This window comes from Watersipora subatra, chromosome 1 (assembly GCF_963576615.1).
Source record: "Watersipora subatra chromosome 1, tzWatSuba1.1, whole genome shotgun sequence".
NCBI classification, from domain to species: domain Eukaryota; kingdom Metazoa; phylum Bryozoa; class Gymnolaemata; order Cheilostomatida; family Watersiporidae; genus Watersipora; species Watersipora subatra.
The window spans coordinates 10242465-10263197 of record NC_088708.1 but is presented as its reverse complement, the minus strand read 5'-3'; the positions used below and the strand labels follow the sequence as shown (position 1 = coordinate 10263197).

Sequence of the window (20733 nt, the reverse complement as noted above, 5' to 3'; positions counted from 1 at the left end):
ACTCTTGAGTATACACCTCAAATGTATCTGCATCATACTCTTGAGTATACACCTCAAATATATCGGCATCATGCCCTTGAGTATACACCTCAAATGTATCTGCATCATGCCCTTGAGTATACACCTCAAATGTATCTGCATCATGCCCTTGAGTATACGCCTCAAATGTATCTGCATCATACCCTTGAGTATACACCTCAAATGTATCTGCCTCATACCCTTGAGTATACACCTCAAATTTATCTGCATCATGCCCTTGAGTATACACCTCAAATGTATCGGCATCATACTCTTGAGTATACACCTCAAATGTATCTGCATCATACTCTTGAGTATACACCTCAAATGTATCTGCATCATGCCCTTGAGTATACACCTCAAATGTATCTGCATCATGCCCTTGAGTATACGCCTCAAATGTATCTGCATCATACCCTTGAGTATACACCTCAAATGTATCTGCCTCATACTCTTGAGTATACACCTCAAATGTATCGGCATCATACTCTTGAGTATACACCTCAAATGTATCGGCATCATACTCTTGAGTATACACCTCAAATATATCGGCATCATGCCCTTGAGTATACACCTCAAATGTATCTGCATCATACTCTTGAGTATACACCTCAAATGTACCTGCATCATACCCTTGAGTATACACCTCAAATGTATCTGCATCATACCCTTGAGTATACACCTCAAATATATCGGCATCATGCCCTTGAGTATACACCTCAAATGTATCTGCATCATACTCTTGAGTATACACCTCAAATGTATCTGCATCATGCCCTTGAGTATACACCTCAAATGTATCTGCATCATGCCCTTGAGTATACGCCTCAAATGTATCTGCATCATACCCTTGAGTATACACCTCAAATGTATCTGCCTCATACCCTTGAGTATACACCTCAAATTTATCTGCATCATGCCCTTGAGTATACACCTCAAATGTATCGGCATCATACTCTTGAGTATACACCTCAAATGTATCTGCATCATACTCTTGAGTATACACCTCAAATGTATCTGCATCATGCCCTTGAGTATACACCTCAAATTTATCTGCATCATGCCCTTGAGTATACGCCTCAAATGTATCTGCATCATACCCTTGAGTATACACCTCAAATGTATCTGCCTCATACTCTTGAGTATACACCTCAAATGTATCGGCATCATACTCTTGAGTATACACCTCAAATGTATCGGCATCATACTCTTGAGTATACACCTCAAATATATCGGCATCATGCCCTTGAGTATACACCTCAAATGTATCTGCATCATACTCTTGAGTATACACCTCAAATGTACCTGCATCATACCCTTGAGTATACACCTCAAATGTATCTGCATCATACCCTTGAGTATACACCTCAAATATATCGGCATCATGCCCTTGAGTATACACCTCAAATGTATCTGCATCATACTCTTGAGTATACACCTCAAATGTATCTGCATCATACTCTTGAGTATACACCTCAAATGTATCTGCATCATACTCTTGAGTATACACCTCAAATGTATCTGCATCATACTCTTGAGTATACACCTCAAATGTATCGGCATCATACTCTTGAGTATACACCTCAAATGTATCTGCATCATACTCTTGAGTATACACCTCAAATATATCGGCATCATGCCCTTGAGTATACACCTCAAATGTATCTGCATCATGCCCTTGAGTATACACCTCAAATGTATCTGCATCATGCCCTTGAGTATACGCCTCAAATGTATCTGCATCATACCCTTGAGTATACACCTCAAATGTATCTGCCTCATACCCTTGAGTATACACCTCAAATTTATCTGCATCATGCCCTTGAGTATACACCTCAAATGTATCTGCATCATGCCCGTGAGTATACATCTCAAATATATCGGCATCATGCCCTTGAGTATACACCTCAAATGTACCTGCATCATGCCTTTGAGTATACATCTCAAATATATCTGCATCATACCCTTGAGTATACACCTCAAATTTATCTGCATCATGCCCTTGAGTATACACCTCAAATGTATCTGCATCATGCCCTTGAGTATACATCTCAAATATATCGGCATCATGCCCTTGAGTATACACCTCAAATGTACCTGCATCATGCTTTTGAGTATACACCTCAAATGTATCTGGTCCAAGTTACGACCGTGTCGATTTATGACTGGTTGGTCGGAGCCGATTTAGGTCGTAACTTGGATAGTAAGTTTACATGAACACAGCGTTGAACTTACCGTGTTGGCAAGGAAAGTGATTTTAGGAGCATTAAAAAATGCTGCGATCATTCCAAAGCAAGACAGCTCATCTTGTATACTATCATCTGTATCATCAACTGCCTCCGCATCGTAATTTGAAAATGCAGATGCCTTACTCTGTAGAGCGCTATACAATTAGTAAAAGAATGAATGAGAGGACAAATCTTCACATAAATCACGGAATCCCTATAGCTCATTGTCAAAAATGAACAGACCGACGGTGAAAATGTTTATAAAGGAAGTATTGGTGAAAGTAAAACGTAAAGAACACTTCATCACGGATAAATGAATCCAATAAAGAAAATATTTAAAGGTAGTCTACAGAGCTGCATGCCATGATACTTGGAGCTAAAGGAAACCCAAGCGTGAACTAATATACGTCAATATAGATGAAATAGAGAAAACTAAAATATGACAACTCGTTAAGCATGAACATAAAATAAGACAATCTCTAAACTTGAAACATGTAAATTTCTTGTATAGGAATAATAATAATAATAATAATACATAGCTGATGTACCCTTCATTGAATGTCTGTGTTGTGAGCTGAGCCTTGTTTTCTTTTGCCGTCTTTTTTTGCTGAAACACAAGAAATAGAACATATGAAAAAACCAATTATACAATAACAAAGTATAATAAAATTAATAATATCAAAAATACTCGAATAAAAAAGGATAATCTAATACGCATACTAAAGAAATGTATATATCAACAAGAATATCAACTAAGAACACCACACAAACAGAAGAAACCATGTAGACAACAGATGTCAAATAGACTACAGACGTCACATAAACTATAGAAGTCAGACAGACTACAGAGGTCACGCAAACTACAGAGGTCACACAGACTACAGAGGTCACACAGACTCACAGGTCACACAGACTACAGAGATTACTCAGACTACAGAGGTCACACAGACTACAGAGGTCATGCAGACTACAGAGGTCACACAGGCTACAGAGGTCACCCCGACTACAGAGGTCACTCAGACTACAGATGTCACGCAGACTACGAAGGGCACTCAGACTACGGAGGTCACGCAGACTACAGAGGTCACTCAGTATACAGATGTCACACAGACTACAGAGGTCATGCAGACTACAGAGGTCACACAGGCTACAGAGGTCACCCCGACTACAGAGGTCACTCAGACTACAGATGTCACGCAGACTACGGAGGTCACTCAGACTACGGAGGTCACGCAGACTACAGAGGTCACTCAGTATACAGATGTCACGCAGACTACAGGCGTCACATAGACTACAGAGGTTACTCAGACTACGGAAGTCACGCAGACTAAAGAGGTCACACAGGCTACAGAGGTCACGCAGACTATAGAGGTCACTCAGTATACAGATGTCACGCAGACTATAGAGGTCGCACAAATTAAGGACTAATGTTGTGAAACATAAATTCAAAACCGCACAATTAAAATCATTCAGAAACTTTCAAAATGCTAAATTACCTTTCTCTTACTTTCTCCTCTCAGTTTTCGCCTTTCTCTCCATTCCTGCTCATTACGAAATTGGACAAGAGCAAACAGCAGAGGAGGCATAATCAAACTCACCACCAGCTACAATAAAATTAATTTGGTTTTTTGTAAGATTATTCTATAATACGAAACACATCAGAATGCATCTTCTATGGTATGAAGTACCTCATAATGATTCTTCTATGATATGAAATACGTCATAATGATTCTGCTATGACATGACGTATGTCACAATGATAATGAAGACCATTGTAACTCCTTTCACAAACAGTCTTACAAGCTATTTCAATGTCCCAAGTCAATTGAGGAGGCAAAGTACACATAACTAGCTTACCCTCCACTCTCCTTGCAGTTCATCCATCTTTCCCCACCAGATGTCGTTTAGCAAATTCTGGCAAGCTTGGTGGCTTACAAACTCTCTATTGCCAGCTTCAACAGCTAACTGGAGAAGGGTTGTCTCCCCATAGCTGGGAATAAGTCGGACGAGAAGAATCTTTGATTTAGACTCGTCAGCTGCGAAACATTCACCTAGCACGCCTATTGCCATGTTTTCAAACTCTCTGTAACAAACAAACAGATAAACATGGAGTATTTACTTAAAAGCGCATGCTTCAAAGTGGACATAAGAAAAACAACTCAATGGTATTATGTAAAACTTGAAGCCAATTTGGAGTATAAGCACTTTGAGACAGAAAAAATGAATGAGAATGCAGAAAATATTGGCTTGATAACTATTCGCAAGTTAGGACATTTTGAGTGAACACACATAGCAGAGAGTAAAATGTACCAAATTTACAATTAACTAAACAAAGCCATGCCATCAATCTTATTTGACTTTTTTCAAAACCTGACAATAGAATATTTGACTTATTCAACATATTACTCTATAGTAATAAGAGTAAAACAGTTTAAAGCTCACAACTTTTAAGGCCTAAAATTAAGAATAGCGACTGATAAAATTGACACGCATCAACTGCTCACAATCCATAGAGCTTGTACACAATCTATAGAGCTTGCACACATTCCATAGAGCTTACGTGGCCATCGCTTCTATCTCCTTCACAACCTCTGCATCAATGGCATACATCTGGTTAGTCATGTTCCTCAGCGTGATGGCAGCTGCCAAAGCAGGAGCGATCGCGTACTGCGTAGGAATAGAGGATATAGTAGATGAAACCCATAGAATATTACTATCTACTAATAAAACATGGAAGTGTAGTTGTAGATAATGACCAGTAGACAGTGGCATCACTTCAAGTTACAGTGTCAATGAGCTAACAGGTTTAGCCCTAACTATAGGTAACTATACAAGAGTGCAACCAGTTTTTAAAAAATTAAAAAAACTTTTTTCTCAGACTCAGGTCCTTAGTCATAACAAAAGGAACTTTAACCTACCTTTTCCTCTTTCAGAAAGAGAAGAGCGAGGTCTTTTCTTCTCATCAGGATACACCACATAAAAAGTTCTCGTGCGGGCCAATCAAATTCATATTTCTCTGAAAGCAACCAATTATAATTTGAAATTAATGCATACAACGCTTGCTGTACACAAATAAATTATATCACAGCAGACTAAGAGGTCAATTTATATACAGAATTAAATGTCTTCCATGGTATAAGCCAAATAATAATCTAGATTTTGGTGAAATTTTAACTGTGACTCACTCTTAGACCGAATTGGAACAGGAGCTACTTGGGTTTTGTTCTTAGCTTTTTCAAAATGTCCAATCGCTGCTCCAACTCCCGATGATACTGCTGCTGTGTCTCTTGGTTCTTCATCCTCGCTGTCACTAGCATCCAATATCCGAGCAAGAGTGTTCTACAATATCGTCAGCATTTTTGAATTGGATGTCTGAGCCAATTCAAAGCTGGTCATGCATAGTTTGTCCATAGGAATAAGGGTAATGGTACTTCTTTGAAACAAAACTATCAAAATTAATTAAAGCGAGATATGTAGATATAGAGACTATAGAGGTCGGGTTATGCTATCTACTTATTTAATGAACACATTTAATTAGAATAATTTTTGAAAGGTAAAATATCTCCATTTAGTCATGTTGCTTTCCAAGGCTTGTAAACAATAGATAGCTGTTGCATAGGTTACATTGTTGCTATAGGTTGAACTGACCTGTCGTAGCCAACGAGCAGTTCCTTTACGCGCAGGCTTACTCGGAGTTTGTTTTTTATTCAAAATGGCGTCTGAGTCCAGTTTGTTATAGCGCGGATCCCTTTTATAGAGAGGATTGTAAAAATCTCCAATGAGATTCTGTATAACTTCTCCGACTACATGCAGGGACACAGTCATGTCCTACAAAAGTATTCTTTGGTGTGACAGGAAGAAACAAGGGCCGACTCTGAAACATTGACTATTTTACCTTATCTAGCACAAAATTTGACTTCTTTTTAAAGCGTTTTACCTCTCTATGTAGTAGTCAACTTTTCTTAAAAAGCCAGTGAGTAAATGCTACACCAAACTGGCATATGCTTCAGACTTAATACTGTACTTGTTTGGAAAAACAATGTAACCGTGTTAAGGATATACATTGACAGTTTCAGGTATCCAGCTAAGGCATTGCCAAAGTCATATATTGATTGAAATACATACAGCATATATGTCAGTATATACAATACTACATACAATGTATATAGTACATACATTGTATGTATGTAGTATATAGACCTGTATGTATATACCTATATATAGGTATATACAATACTACATACATACAATGTATAGTACATGCATTGTATGTATGTAGTATATAGGCCTGTATGTATATACCTATATACTGTATATGTATATGCAATACTACATACATATGTATATACCTATATATAAGTCATGTGTAGTAAGATTAAAAATATACTGCGCATACTTTTCTTTTGTAAATTAGTTTTAACGCTGATGACGTAGACCATCACTTGCCACCAGCAACCCAGTAAATGTCTGCTAAACTCAACACCTATAATTACGCTACTGTAAAAAAACCAAACAAAGAAAGGTCACCTTGTTGTCTTTTTTAGCCATGAGCATTCTAGAGAGGAGGTGGTTCCTGGGGATACCATTGTAAAGCTCGAGCATGCGTTTAATCGTGGCGAAAGCAGCGAGGTGAATGTGGTTCATGAGGAGCTCAACAAAATCGATCTTGTTCTGAATGAGGGCTGTCAACAAGATGTCCTCCAATTCTTTGCTCTGCCACACAAGAAGGGATGCAAGACATGCATGCTATGAGGGCAAGCTATATACACATGTTATGTATGCATGCTATGAAGGCAAGCTATATATGCATGCCATGTAGGTGCTTTGTGTGAACATGCTATATACGCATGCTATGTAGGCGCATCATGTGAACATGCTATATACGCATGTTATATAGGCGCTTTGTGTGAACATGCTATATATGCTTGCTATGTAGGCGCATCGTGTGAACAAGCTACATGTATATACGCATTCTATGTAGGCGCTCTGTGTGAACATGCTATATACATATTGTTTGAAACTTTTCTATGTTTTCTTGTTCGTATGTTTGCAATTGTATGTACTATATATTTGATGAAATAAATCACTCACACACACACACACACACACACACATGCGCGCGCACACACACACATATGCTATAAAGGTGCATCGTGTGAACATGCTATATACGCATGCTATGTAGGTGCATCGTGTGAGCATGCTATATACGCATGCTATGCAGGTGCATTGTGTGAACATGCTATATATGCATGCTATGTAGGCGCACCGTATGAACATGCTATATATGCATGCGATATCGGCGCATTCTGTGAAAATGCTATACACGCATGCTATGCAGGCGCATTGTGTGACCCTGCTATATACGCATGCTATGTAGGTGCATCGTGTGGACATGCTATGTAGGCATGACATACAATCTGAACAAACTATAGAAGCATGCTAAGTAGTCATTCTGTATTAGTGCTGCATGATAAAAAGATATTGCACGATAGGTGTCGATTTTGTGTGGGACGATATCATTTTGGGGCGTTTTGTAAGTCGATTCTGTAATCGGGTATATCGACATTTTCGATATCATGTCAAGACAATAAATATCTGTGTTTAATTAGCAGAACTGACATTGAATATCGCCGGCTTTCATGACTCAATATCGGTACAGCACTAGTTCCTGAAAACTTATTTGCGAGCCCGCGAATTTCCATCATTTTTGAAAATCCTCTAGAAACGGACTGGCGAGGTAGAAAAAAGTTTTATAAAAGTTTCTTAAATAAAGTTAGAAAGAAAAGACATCTCCTAATTTTTTTGTATTTGGACACAATAATCGCCCTTGTATTTCTGTCTTTTTGGTGAAACGTCATAATAATCTATATCGAGAGAACATAACTCCAAAGTTTTGATACTGACCGGTATCGATAGCTCACAGGGCTAATATATCGTTTTGGCATGTAGTGTCATATCGCACAGCACTATTCTGTATGTGTATGCATACCCATACGTGTATGCATACCCATACGGGCAATGAAAATATGATTAAAGTTATAATAAAAAACCATGTTCAGTTACTTAGGCATAATATTTTATTTAATCATATACTGTGAATGTGGTGAACATGTATCCTGTGGAAATAAGCTACGTAAACATGCTATTTAGACATGACGTGTACATATGCTATGTAGATATAACACGCTAATATCCTACATGTATGTAGATACACTAAGTCAATGCACTACGCATGCGTGTCTAAGAAGGCATGCCACATATGCACTAGGATATGCTATGTCACTATGGCAGCATAAGTGGTCTATCGCCCTTTTACCAGAATTGTATAATATCCATTCTGTCTTATGCTGTCCCAAGCTGTATCAAAGACTGAAAGACAAATTAGGATGCTTAAGAAATTGTTTTATGGTGATGCTACCATGTATGGACAGATATGACCGATGGTGAAGCTACCATGTATGGACAAATATGACAGGCATTTACATTTAAATGCCTTTAGTTCTGATGAGCTATTTTATCAGATATTCGCTGTCTAAAATACTCTGATTACACCTTCAATCTGCCTGACCATCCATTAAATTTGTACTTGCCTAGAAAACCCACTACATCTTATACCCAACACCAACACCTTGTTAATCCAGACTATAGAACAGAGTTATGCAAAAAGAGCTTTGTTTTAATTCGCATAATTTTACTTTACTGCTCTTTATTTTCTATCTCCTGGTCTAATTTACATAGCATACAGTTTTATACTTATGAAAGTCTAATTTACATTGACCAGCCTTGACTGGTAGTAGTTAATATCATAGCATACAGTTTTATACTTACGAAAGTCTAATTTACATTGACCAGCCTTGACTGGTAGTAGTTTATATCATAGCATACAGTTTTATACTTATGAAAGTCTAATTTACATTGACCAGCCTTGACTGGTAGTAGTTTATATCATAGCATACAGTTTTATACTTATGAAAGTCTAATTTACATTGACCAGCCTTGACTGGTAGTAGTTTATATCATAGCATACAGTTTTATACTTATGAAAGTCTAATTTACATTGACCAGCCTTGACTGGTAGTAGTTAATATCATAGCATACAGTTTTATACTTATGAAAGTCTAATTTACATTGACCAGCCTTGACTGGTAGTAGTTTATATCATAGCATACAGTTTTATACTTATGAAAGTCTAATTTACATTGACCAGCCTTGACTGGTAGTAGTTTATATCATAGCATACAGTTTTATACTTATGAAAGTCTAATTTACATTGACCAGCCTTGACTGGTAGTAGTTTATATCATAGCATACAGTTTTATACTTACGAAAGTTTAATTTACATTGACCAGCCTTGACTGGTAGTAGTTAATATCATAGCATACAGTTTTATACTTATGAAAGTCTAATTTACATTGACCAGCCTTGACTGGTAGTAGTTTATATCATAGCATACAGTTTTATACTTATGAAAGTCTAATTTACATTGACCAGCCTTGACTGGTAGTAGTTTATATCATAGCATACAGTTTTATACTTATGAAAGTCTAATTTACATTGACCAGCCTTGACTGGTAGTAGTTAATATCATAGCATACAGTTTTATACTTATGAAAGTCTAATTTACATTGACCAGCCTTGACTGGTAGTAGTTTATATCATAGCATACAGTTTTATACTTATGAAAGTCTAATTTACATTGACCAGCCTTGACTGGTAGTAGTTTATATCATAGCATACAGTTTTATACTTATGAAAGTCTAATTTACATTGACCAGCCTTGACTGGTAGTAGTTTATATCATAGCATACAGTTTTATACTTATGAAAGTCTAATTTACATTGACCAGCCTTGACTGGTAGTAGTTAATATCATAGCATACAGTTTTATACTTATGAAAGTCTAATTTACATTGACCAGCCTTGACTGGTATTAGTTTATATCATAGCATACAGTTTATACTTATGAAAGTCTAATTTACATTGACCAGTGAACATTGAACATTGATACAGTTTTACATTAATGAAAAATGTCAAGGCATAGAAATGTGTTGAGCTGGTGCTACTATGGATAATACTATATTGTAGAGGTTGATACATTCATCCCACAAATTTGATTCATGTTATTGTCAGCTTGTCAACATTAGTGGCTATAGAAACTTACATCCCACGACTTGTCATCGGTGAAGATCTCATCCTTGACGACGTCGATTCTATTCCAGGCCAGAGCTAACTTCAGTTGGTTCATCGCATCATTCTTGTTAGCTAATACGACAAGACACACGATTTCGATATGAATATACTCTATAGGAGAAGGAATGTTTTTAGACTATGATATAAACATCTAGCTAATCAACAGCCAAGCACGCTAATATGACGACTAACCTTTCATGATGGCGTGTAGGATTGCGATGTCCATGTCCTTCATGGTATTCTTATCATCTAAAGAGAAGACAACTATGAGATGCCTTCTCATTACACAGTGTTTTATCGTCTCCACCAGATGATCTATCTGCAACACAAAAATAATAAGTCTAGAAGGGAAATACTATGAGTAGTTATGACATGTATGAAAGCAGTAGCGAAATAAACAACTAAATGAAATGAAAATATAAAAACCAAAATGAAAACTACATGAAAACATTTCTCATCTTACATTTTTATTAGGCCAAGCATCCAAGACCTTTTCCCTCAGCTTCTTCTGAATCTCATCAGGGAGTCTGGGAACTTTCTCTATAACGGACTTGCCACGACTGTCAAACGTCTCGACTTCCTCTTCCTCCGTATGGTTATAAGCATAGGCTAACATGTCTGCAGCTCTTCCTGACCCCTTTAATCACACAACTTAGCTTGCAATCCCCTTGATATGCTTTTGCTAAATCAGCCATAAATTGACACAACCATTATGCAAATAAGCTATTTATTAGCAGTTAAATGATGACACTTATTAAAATATCTTACTGAATTAGAGACACTCATAATTATTATAAAACATCCGCTTGCTGTAATAAAATAATCCACAAAACCAAACTCAGATTAGCATTGCTCATTAGCATAATAATAATAATAAGAAAAGAATAGACTTTGCCAACCGTTCGCTATCTTTCGTAATCCTCACTATAATAAACGGATGGGAAAAAAGATTCCATTGTGCAGGATTTGCACCCATGACATTGGGCTTTGCAGCCTGGCGTACTACTGCCTGCCTGCGCCAATTGCTCACAGTCCACAACTTTAAAATATTTGTGCACATACTTATTCTCCTACGCTTGATCTCTCAAGCGTAGGAGTATAAGTAGTAGGGTACTAGTATATATAATAGAGATCTCTCACGTCACACAGAACTGCCAGGGTACTAGTATATATAATAGAGATCTCTCACGGCACACAGAACTGCCAGGCTACTAGTATATATAATAGAGATCTCTCACGGCACACAGAACTGCTAGGGTACTAGTATATATAATAGAGATCTCTCACGGCACACAGAACTGCCAGGCTACTAGTATATATAATAGAGATCTCTCACGGCACACAGAACTGCTAGGGTACTAGTATATATAATAGAGATCTCTCACGGCACACAGAACTGCCAGGGTACTAGTCATTATAAAAGAAAAGCAACTGTAAAGTTATGTTTTTACACTAACACTTGCTATAGTTCAACTGTAAAGTTATGTTTTTACACCCAAACATGCTATAGTTCAACTGTAAAGTTATGTTTTTACACCCAAACATGCTATAGTTCAACTGTAAAGTTATGTTTTTACACCCAAACATGCTATAGTTCATTAAAAGTATTTTTTACCAAAGCCTTTTGTTACGCGTATGTGTAATATTTTTAGGCCATTATTTTGTATTGCAAGTCCTTTGAAAAAGTTAAGTTCTTTTATGAACTACTGAAATTGACAAACTACCGGTAAGTATATTGTCAATGACTAAATTTAAAAGTTATCACGCTTCTACAGAAATATCTCCAAATCTGTAGTTGTCTAAAGCAATATTTTGCTTGCGTGTTGAGCTGATACAATGGTTGCAGCCACTCACGACAGGCGCTTGCGGTGCGGAAAACACTTACGTCGAGGATGACAACGGGTGTGGCATTGTCTATAGCAGCTCTGACAGTTGTCAGCGTTCCGGGGCCTCCTTCAACTACCACACACACTACAGGAACTTTAGCATCCGCATCTGTCACTGTCTCAGAGATATGCTTCTCTAAAACACCTCTAAAGCCTATTTCTGTGCCAAACTTGCTGTAGGTGCCATTGTCAACTAGAAAGAAGTGTGTATGGTTTGGGTCAAGGTTGGCGTTTTTTGAGCCACTGTTGTACACCTCATCCCTGAGTTCATAAAATGCTGGCCATACACCCTGTAAAAGTAGATTCAACCTGATTCAATCATGAAGGTTTTAAAAATGTTCGTTGGCACACAATAATTTGAGTGATTAACAAAAAGACTGGCTGGCATTAGCAGGTCAAACAGCTTTGTAACCGATAAAATTTGTCTGTCAACTTAGTTTATATGTAAATAACATCTACATTGACATCTATGATATTTGACAACATCTTGCTGAGAAGGTCCAACAGCGAGTTTACAAATCTTAGTGAGACCTTGTAAGGAGGTACTCTAACGCTTTGACTACTGAGGCCTTGTAGGGAGGGTACTCTAACTCTTTGACTACCGAGGCCTTGTAGGGAGAGTATTTTAATTCACTAACTAACGAGGGCTTGTAGGGAGGGTACTCTAATTCACTAACTATTGAGACCTTGTAGGGAAGGTACTCTAATTCACTAACTACCGAGGCCTTGTAGGGAGAGTACTCTAATTCACTAACTACCGAGGCCTTGTAGGGAGGGTACTCTACTTCACTAACTACCGAGGCCTTGTAGGAGCAATACTCAACCCCCCAACCATTAAGGCCTAGAAGGAAGAGTGATCTAGCTTACTCCCTACTGAGGCCTTGACGAGAGAATACTTTAACTTACTGTGAGCTAAAGTGAGTAATTTACTTTAAAAATAAAGCTATCGGAACACACATTGCCTAGCACATGAAATTGTTTGACGTTACATTTACAAAGCAATGTTTTGAAGTTGATGAGAGACCTAATATTTTTGATTATCAAAGTCGCAATGCACAGTTAATGAAGAGAAAACCATAAAACACAATTAATTGTAGGCCCACTGTACTATTAGCAGAAATGACCGCCATACCTAATATGAAGTCCTTGCTTTAAGCTGTTGTGGTGGAAATGAACAATTTCATATGGACATAGCAGTAGAAAGAAACAAAAATACAGTCACAAGTTGTTGCAGAGAGGTAGTTTGCAGACTAGAGTCAGGCAGTTAAAATGTAGTAATTTAGCCAAAAGAAACATAGAGATACAAGGTTAGAAGGTGCACGCTAAACCTATTGTATTCTTATGTCATTTGCAAGCTATTATTACTAACAATGGCAGACCTTAATGGAAGCTGAAGAATTGATTATCATGCATATCAAGTCATAGATTGTACAGCTATTCTAGAATTCTTATATAGGCTATTCTTACAAGTGAAACACAGGCTACTGCAACTCCCAATTGCATCAACGATCAGTGGTTTGTTCAGTCGCGATGAGAAACGGAACCAATAATAATACTTTGATCAATATTTCAAAAGAATATAACAAAAGACCAAGTGAGAAGAATTTGCAGTGCAAACAAATACTGTAACGCGTCATATTCAGCATCAATAGCCTTTCTTGCGCAATGTCATTTTCATTCACTAGTTTGTAGGATCACAAAGCTTCACCGAATACTTCTAAGACCTTGTAGCCTAAAGTAGGCTTTGTTTTTAAATTGTTCATTTATTAGGTGACTTGACTTGAAAACAAATAGACTTTTTTGGATACCGACAGATCACCAAATCAGTGTTGTTAATTAGGAAAGAGGCAAGTCTCTCATGTTATGATTCTCTCCAATAGCTTGAATCAGACTTTTTTTGATTTTTTTTTAAAGATACTGAGGTAGTCGGTTTCCCATTGCTTGCCTCAGGTTTTTGTCAGGAATTTTTCTTTGCGCACGAGCAATTTAATAAGATGCCATTTTTGACATTCTGCAGCAGGACTTGAACCACTGACCTACCGTTCAACACTCCTGAGTGCTACCACTACACAAGTGACAAGCAAGCGATATTTCACTGATTAAAACCAAAATGACTTTGGTTGATGAAGATAGCTTATGAGAACTTGTAGTGTTTCCCAATGAATTATACGCTAGAATTAAATTGCTATTCCTTGAATCGCTCTTATTCATAAAATTATGTGATCAGCACCGCTATTGCTAATATAGAGTTTGTTTGCCTGACAGCAGTTTTGATTGAATGGGTAAATATCTGCTGACACAGGCAGCTAAACTCTACAGCAACTTATCTACTAGCCCTATCAGCATGAATAGAGTCTTTAGACTATACGTAATTGTTAGCACTGAGTAAACAACTCTCATTATAATATCAAAAACCAGCATCATAAGAATGCATTGGTCTATACATGTGTCACCATGGCAACATCTAAACACAAACTAATAGTCCCTAAGCGTCAATATACTAAAATGTCTATATTAAGGCAGATGTAAGTAATGGCAAATACGAAAGCATAATCGTTCATACACACCTCTGCGGAAGACAGATCTTTCTTATTGGCTACACAGCCCCACGGGGCAATGCCAAATGCGACAACTTTTCGACTAGACTGAATCATATTTACAGCTTCCCCGACATACTTCATCACTCCATCATTGTTGCCTCCAGACAAGATCCATGCCCCTACAATGTTCACACCAGCCAGCCTGTTACCAGTATTTGTCACACACAGATTCCAACAATATACCAAAATGATCAAATTTTAAACGTGCATGCGGTACAACCCTTTCTTGCCCCCGATATTTTCACCCAAGAGGTGAACTACAGGTCAGCTCCGGCTACCGGGGTAATGTTAGTAAACATACAAATTTAGACTTCATTTATACTAACCAATTACATTGTTCAAGGGTGATGGGCGAGACTGAAGCTATACATTAAATCATTTAAGCTAGACTTGTCCACTCTCATGCAGGCCTAAAACCGTACCTGTAGTTTGGGCTGTTTTGAGGAGACCCTGCTTAAATGCATCCTTGAGTGTCTTAGACATGGAGATGTGCTTAGCACCGCCAGTGACAGAGATGAGAAGATTGGGACTCTGCAGACCCCAGATCTCTTTGAGCAAGTACATCATCTCATCCATCTCAGTGTCGTCAGCAACTCGAATAAACTGCGAATAAACATGTTAGGGAATCACTACTTTTAAATACCACTGAACCAACTCACTAGTTGGTTCAGTGAGTTGATTCAGTTGCTCAGTTCAGGAAATGTTTTAGGAGATGAATCATATACCGTATGAGTCATACACCTATTTAATGCATGGTATGGCACATACCCAATTTACTGTATCATTTATAACATAACACATAATATTATAAATCTACCATACATAATGTGACGTATGTACATACGTAATAGTATGTACCTAATATAATATTATATAATCATAATATTGTACATAAATACAATAATATTTATGTATGTGCATAATATTACATAAATACGTAATATCATATATGTATTACTGTACATAATAATATGTATGGTATTAGTTAGACCGTACTAATTGCCAGCAGAATGGTACAATAATCAGAAATGCATTTCATTCACGCTAAGGAGTAGTTATGATTATCAAGCATAACCTAGAACAGTATACTTCCTATAACGTAAATTCTACATAGTGTAAATAATTTGTGTAGAGTGTTTGTTTTGTACTGCATAAAAATTCCATACAACATGAAATGTTAAGTCAGCGCAAGTTTTCAAATTTGATGTGAATAACTCACATCTCGTCGTCAGTCTTAAAAATATCGCTTTTTCTCTTGCCACTCTTGAGAGAGAAAATGACATGTAAGGTCATTACCATATATACCATATAAGCTCTATTACCATATATATACTATGCAGAACCTAAACAAACTAATTCGCCATGAGAAATCGTCAGGTCTGTCGGTAAAGCACGGATAATAAGTAGATGCGTGATTATTTGGCATGAGTGTCCATCTGAGTCGGAGTATCGTAGAAAGCTATCTTTTATTATAAGCTTGAACCTCTTCGACAGATAGACGGATGGAAAGATAGACACCGCTCTTATTATAGTCAAGTTATATTTTTGACTTACTTTACTTTAGACATATAAAACACTTTTATTGTTTTTCTTTTGCAACATACACCTTGCTGTCTAGAATTAAAAAAAACTCGAGGTAAATTAACATTGAAAGTGTGCATTCTCCATAACTTATTGTAAAATTACCGCAATCATGGACCAGGAACTGAGAAAAAACTGAGAAAAATGTCAAAAGTTATCAATACAAACCTATAATACTACAGTTACGGTACAGTTATCAAATTAAAAATTTCAGTCTAATTTTTTTGTGTGAAGGACCAAAGGGATGAGTTTGGGAAGATCTTAGAATGAATTAGGCATTTTACATAAATTTTACTGTTATCAGTTTACTGTTGTCAGTATAACATAAAATTCCTGTACCATAAATGTTTTGAAAATGGATTATTTACATTGTAGGAGTATTTACTGTACATAGTACCGCTATAACAGGAAACTGAGAGAGTCAGCGTGTGACGCTACTATAATCTGCTCACAACTGCGATCACGATATCCCTGAGTCATCTATAAATACAGATGTCAGCCGTGATAAAAGGATTATAACTGATAGAGTGTATACACCTTAGCGATGTTAGCATTCGGAAACTCGATCTCTCCATAAGCAGCAGTTGGTAAAGTCTCAACGCAGTCATCCATATCAGCACTCCATGATGCTTCACTGGTATTAACGAGAGCCTCAGGTGTGTGGTCCTTTGCCTTCCTTCTTCCACACTGACAGATTTCTCTACAATATACTCCATTCACAACAATCCTTGCTACCTTTTAGCTCTCAGCAACCAGTCGATGATTTACAGAGACGACTCTTGAATAACACCTCAAAATCCCTCATCAAAATGTTTATCAGCTTTGTCATCCGGCTAATAGTGAATAAAGAGGGAGTTATGCTACCTCTGTGCATGAGTAATACTTGACAAAAACAACAACCAGAAAAACAGTTTTTAGGCTTTTACCATGTTTAGACGTGTTGATATATTGCATGCAGTTCTATATTATAAAATTTATTAATGATTTTACTGTGTGTTAATGAGTCATTGTCTACAAGATCTCTTTCAATCCATTAGCCTTGCACTAGTAGCCAATCAGATTTTACTACTAACAAAGGTTTTACTTTAAATACATACTATGGATGACTAACCAATAACAGCTGCGTTAATACCCCACCGTGATATAACACCACGTGTGTGCCATATCCATGTGTGCCGCATGAATATGGCACACTCGTACAGGCAACTTTAGCAATTTTCTCATTTGCTAGAGTCAATCATTCTTATGAGTTACTCCAGTTCAGCGTTCTCCCAACTATTTATGACAATCAGAATAGGTCTGGCAAGTTCTACACTAACGTAGTCATACTACAATGACATATCTTAAATGGCAAAACTGGCAACAAAGAGAAAAGTATCTCTGATTTCGAACACTCGTTACAAAAAAACCCATACTTGTCTTTTGGTGTTGGTCGGAAGCTAGAGCAGAGCTTCATTTTGATGTTATTTCGAATCCATTTTCTTTCTTTTTCCTGTTAACAAAAGCAAAGCAAATGGTGACCAAGTAATGTAAATGAAAAGGGCATTATTCAGCTTAACATTGATGACCACTTGCTCTTCTGATTAATTGAGGAATTGTGTTCTCATTCTTTATAAAATATTTAAGACCTAAGAGTAAAATGAAGCCTATCAGTGATTATTGTCTGAGTGTTTGAAAAACATCAAAATGCAAAAAGTGCTTCTAAGACTCAAATCCAAGTGGCTGTGTATAATCCACTTATATAATGATCTTACATTCTTCTAAAAATCATCTTCACACACAGTCGAACATGCAGAGGTCAATCAGATATTTATGTTGTTGATAAGATATGATTAATAATTGATTAATAAAATGATTGAGATAATAACGTATTTTTGAAATCGATGGCTATATGCTAGCCACTGTAAACATGGATAGCAGAGTAAATTTTACAAGCTGCGATCACAGGGTTCCCTTAGCAATCATCACAGGCTAAGACGATAGCCTGTGGTCACTAAAAAAACTCTAGGTGGTATTGGGTGCAAAACACTGTTGAGAATGTAGAAAAGGGAGACAGTATTTAGTCGAATCTAGATTGATGCAATGACCGCAAGTTTGGACAATTCATGAAAAATTTGTTTGTGCATTTAAAACTTCAAATGCTGGGAGAAGACTACATAAGTAGACAATCTCCTTCCCAAAAGCAGACAAATATGTAATTTATGATCTATTTAAAGATGTGAGGCTTTATTGTGCAAAATACTTTTGCAGCAGAGAGTAGAAGGAGAGAAAAGTTGCCATTGTTTGCCTTTGACATTTAAAAATACTTGGACTGCAATCTTGGCAATAGCATGGCAGTCATTTAACGACAATAAAAGAATACTGAGGAAATGGAAAGACAAAGGCTGTATACCATAGCCCTCTCCGAGGTTGCAATACGAAGATATAAAGCCAAGAATCTGACAATGAACTAAGGATTATTGATGTATCAGGCTAGACGTGGAGATGAGCGATACCGTCATAAATTGTACAAGAGCCCAGTAACTTGACTTCACAAATGCACATGGCATCAGTTGATATTTAGCTAACATCTTGCTCTAAGGGAATCATATGCAGGTATAACTAGATAAGTCAATGAGGAGACTTGAGTCTGGTGTCAATTGATTTTGAATAAGAGGCATCATGGTTTACCTTATCACCGATGTGCTGCCTCTTTTGCATTGACAGCTCCACGCTAGCAGGATTGGCAGTCACGGCTGAACTGCCGAGTTCATTAACAGTGGTAGCTGTGTCCAGGTGTCCTATCAGTGCAGCTGTATTCTTAGTTCTTTTTAAGGCCTTCAAGAAATTTTTTTGAGAAAGCATAATGCACTGTAAAACCCTTGCTAAATCACAATAGACTGGTTACAATTTTTTAAAATTATTCATTACTTACTGCATCCCGATGGGCATGAGCCTGATCTGCCATCTTTACACCACTATTCTCTCATTCGCTTAGAATGCTCAGGCTTCCTTCAAACAGAGTTTTTTTGTTATTTATCGGTAAAGACATTTAAATCTATAAAATCCTTCAGAAATGAGCAAATATAGATTCCCTGTTTACAACAGATGTATTAATAATTGACAAGTAGGTAAAGCATTGTAGCTCATGATAATAAAACTACTTGTTGTCCCGCACGCATATTTTCATGATTTGATATGCAGCCTTTTAGAATTGACTGTTGCAGTTTTCCAAACCAACCTTCTTACCCAATAAATAACAATGTAACCTTAGAGCGATATGTTACTGGAACTTATATAAGAATTAACAACATCTAAGCTCATTAACACATTGCTTTCATAACTTCTAGCATCACAAGCAATCTTTAATTGCAGTTTGTTGAGCAAATAACTCAAAAAATATATACATTCTAGCATTTTTGACTGTAAAGACTTTTCTGTTTCACCTCCAATTATGGTTCTTATAATCCAATTTTTGTTAATTCATACGTTGTATTTATTTGACTACATTTTACATAATTATTTCACACATAATTTTAGACTAACGGATAAAAGAACACTCAAAAACCTCTTTCAATAAGCAGGTATTGATTTTTTCTGATAACTATAATAGCGTTATGGATTTGCCAAGTTCAGCCTTAGCCTAATTAGCCGGTTAATACTACACAAGGATGAGCACAAGGGTAAGGGTGAATTCAAGAATTACTGTACCCATGTAAACATCCACGATCTCATGTTTTGGGAAAAGAAGAAATGAATAACCGAAGGCTACATTGAACTAAATTAGAATTAACTATCTTAAAGAATGCTAGTACTACAGTACATTATTAACATTTGCTCAGTTCTATGCATACACATAATGTACATATTTTACACCCTCGTACATTTAAAAGTAGAACTGTTTGGGTAGGCCCTAATTGTTATCATTCAATACTCATTTCAGCAATCCACTTGGGTGCATTTGACAGTCCATGTATTCAAATGCTTTCTGCCTGCTCCTCTCTTATTGTAAGGCTTGACACACAAACAGTCCTAATAAGCAACTAGCCAACTTGTTTTCACAAAAGCAAAACTGGTTTAGACTTCATTTGTATTCAGAACCCATTTGCAAGTCAAAGTAGTCGACGGGTCAAAGCAGACTGCCTACTAACTTCGGTAGTCACAAAACTAGCCACAATTTGAAAATACGGCATTCTGCAAAACTATTTAAAAAGAATTAATTTTCACACAGTTCATAAACTTAGCATAA

The 20733-nt window shown here is 36.9% G+C and overlaps 1 protein-coding gene across 1 annotated transcript in view; it reads right to left on the bottom strand.

The window, feature by feature from the left end:
* Positions 1-19452, bottom strand: part of LOC137398277 (transient receptor potential cation channel subfamily M member-like 2) — a 34494-nt gene extending 15042 nt beyond the window's left edge. The window contains exons 1-19 of the mRNA XM_068084407.1: positions 19420-19452; positions 19176-19322; positions 17921-17997; positions 17043-17205; positions 15347-15527; positions 14892-15043; positions 12324-12614; positions 10902-11075; positions 10631-10757; positions 10410-10510; positions 6774-6959; positions 5895-6074; positions 5432-5585; positions 5165-5262; positions 4807-4913; positions 4104-4329; positions 3743-3850; positions 2795-2853; positions 2254-2401 (exon numbers count right to left, since the gene is read on the bottom strand). Coding sequence (XP_067940508.1) covers positions 2254-2401; positions 2795-2853; positions 3743-3850; positions 4104-4329; positions 4807-4913; positions 5165-5262; positions 5432-5585; positions 5895-6074; positions 6774-6959; positions 10410-10510; positions 10631-10757; positions 10902-11075; positions 12324-12614; positions 14892-15043; positions 15347-15527; positions 17043-17205; positions 17921-17997; positions 19176-19322; positions 19420-19452 — 2712 coding nt within the window. The remainder of the gene's footprint in view (positions 1-2253; positions 2402-2794; positions 2854-3742; positions 3851-4103; positions 4330-4806; positions 4914-5164; positions 5263-5431; positions 5586-5894; positions 6075-6773; positions 6960-10409; positions 10511-10630; positions 10758-10901; positions 11076-12323; positions 12615-14891; positions 15044-15346; positions 15528-17042; positions 17206-17920; positions 17998-19175; positions 19323-19419) is intronic.
* Between the last annotated feature and the right edge of the window lie 1281 nt (positions 19453-20733).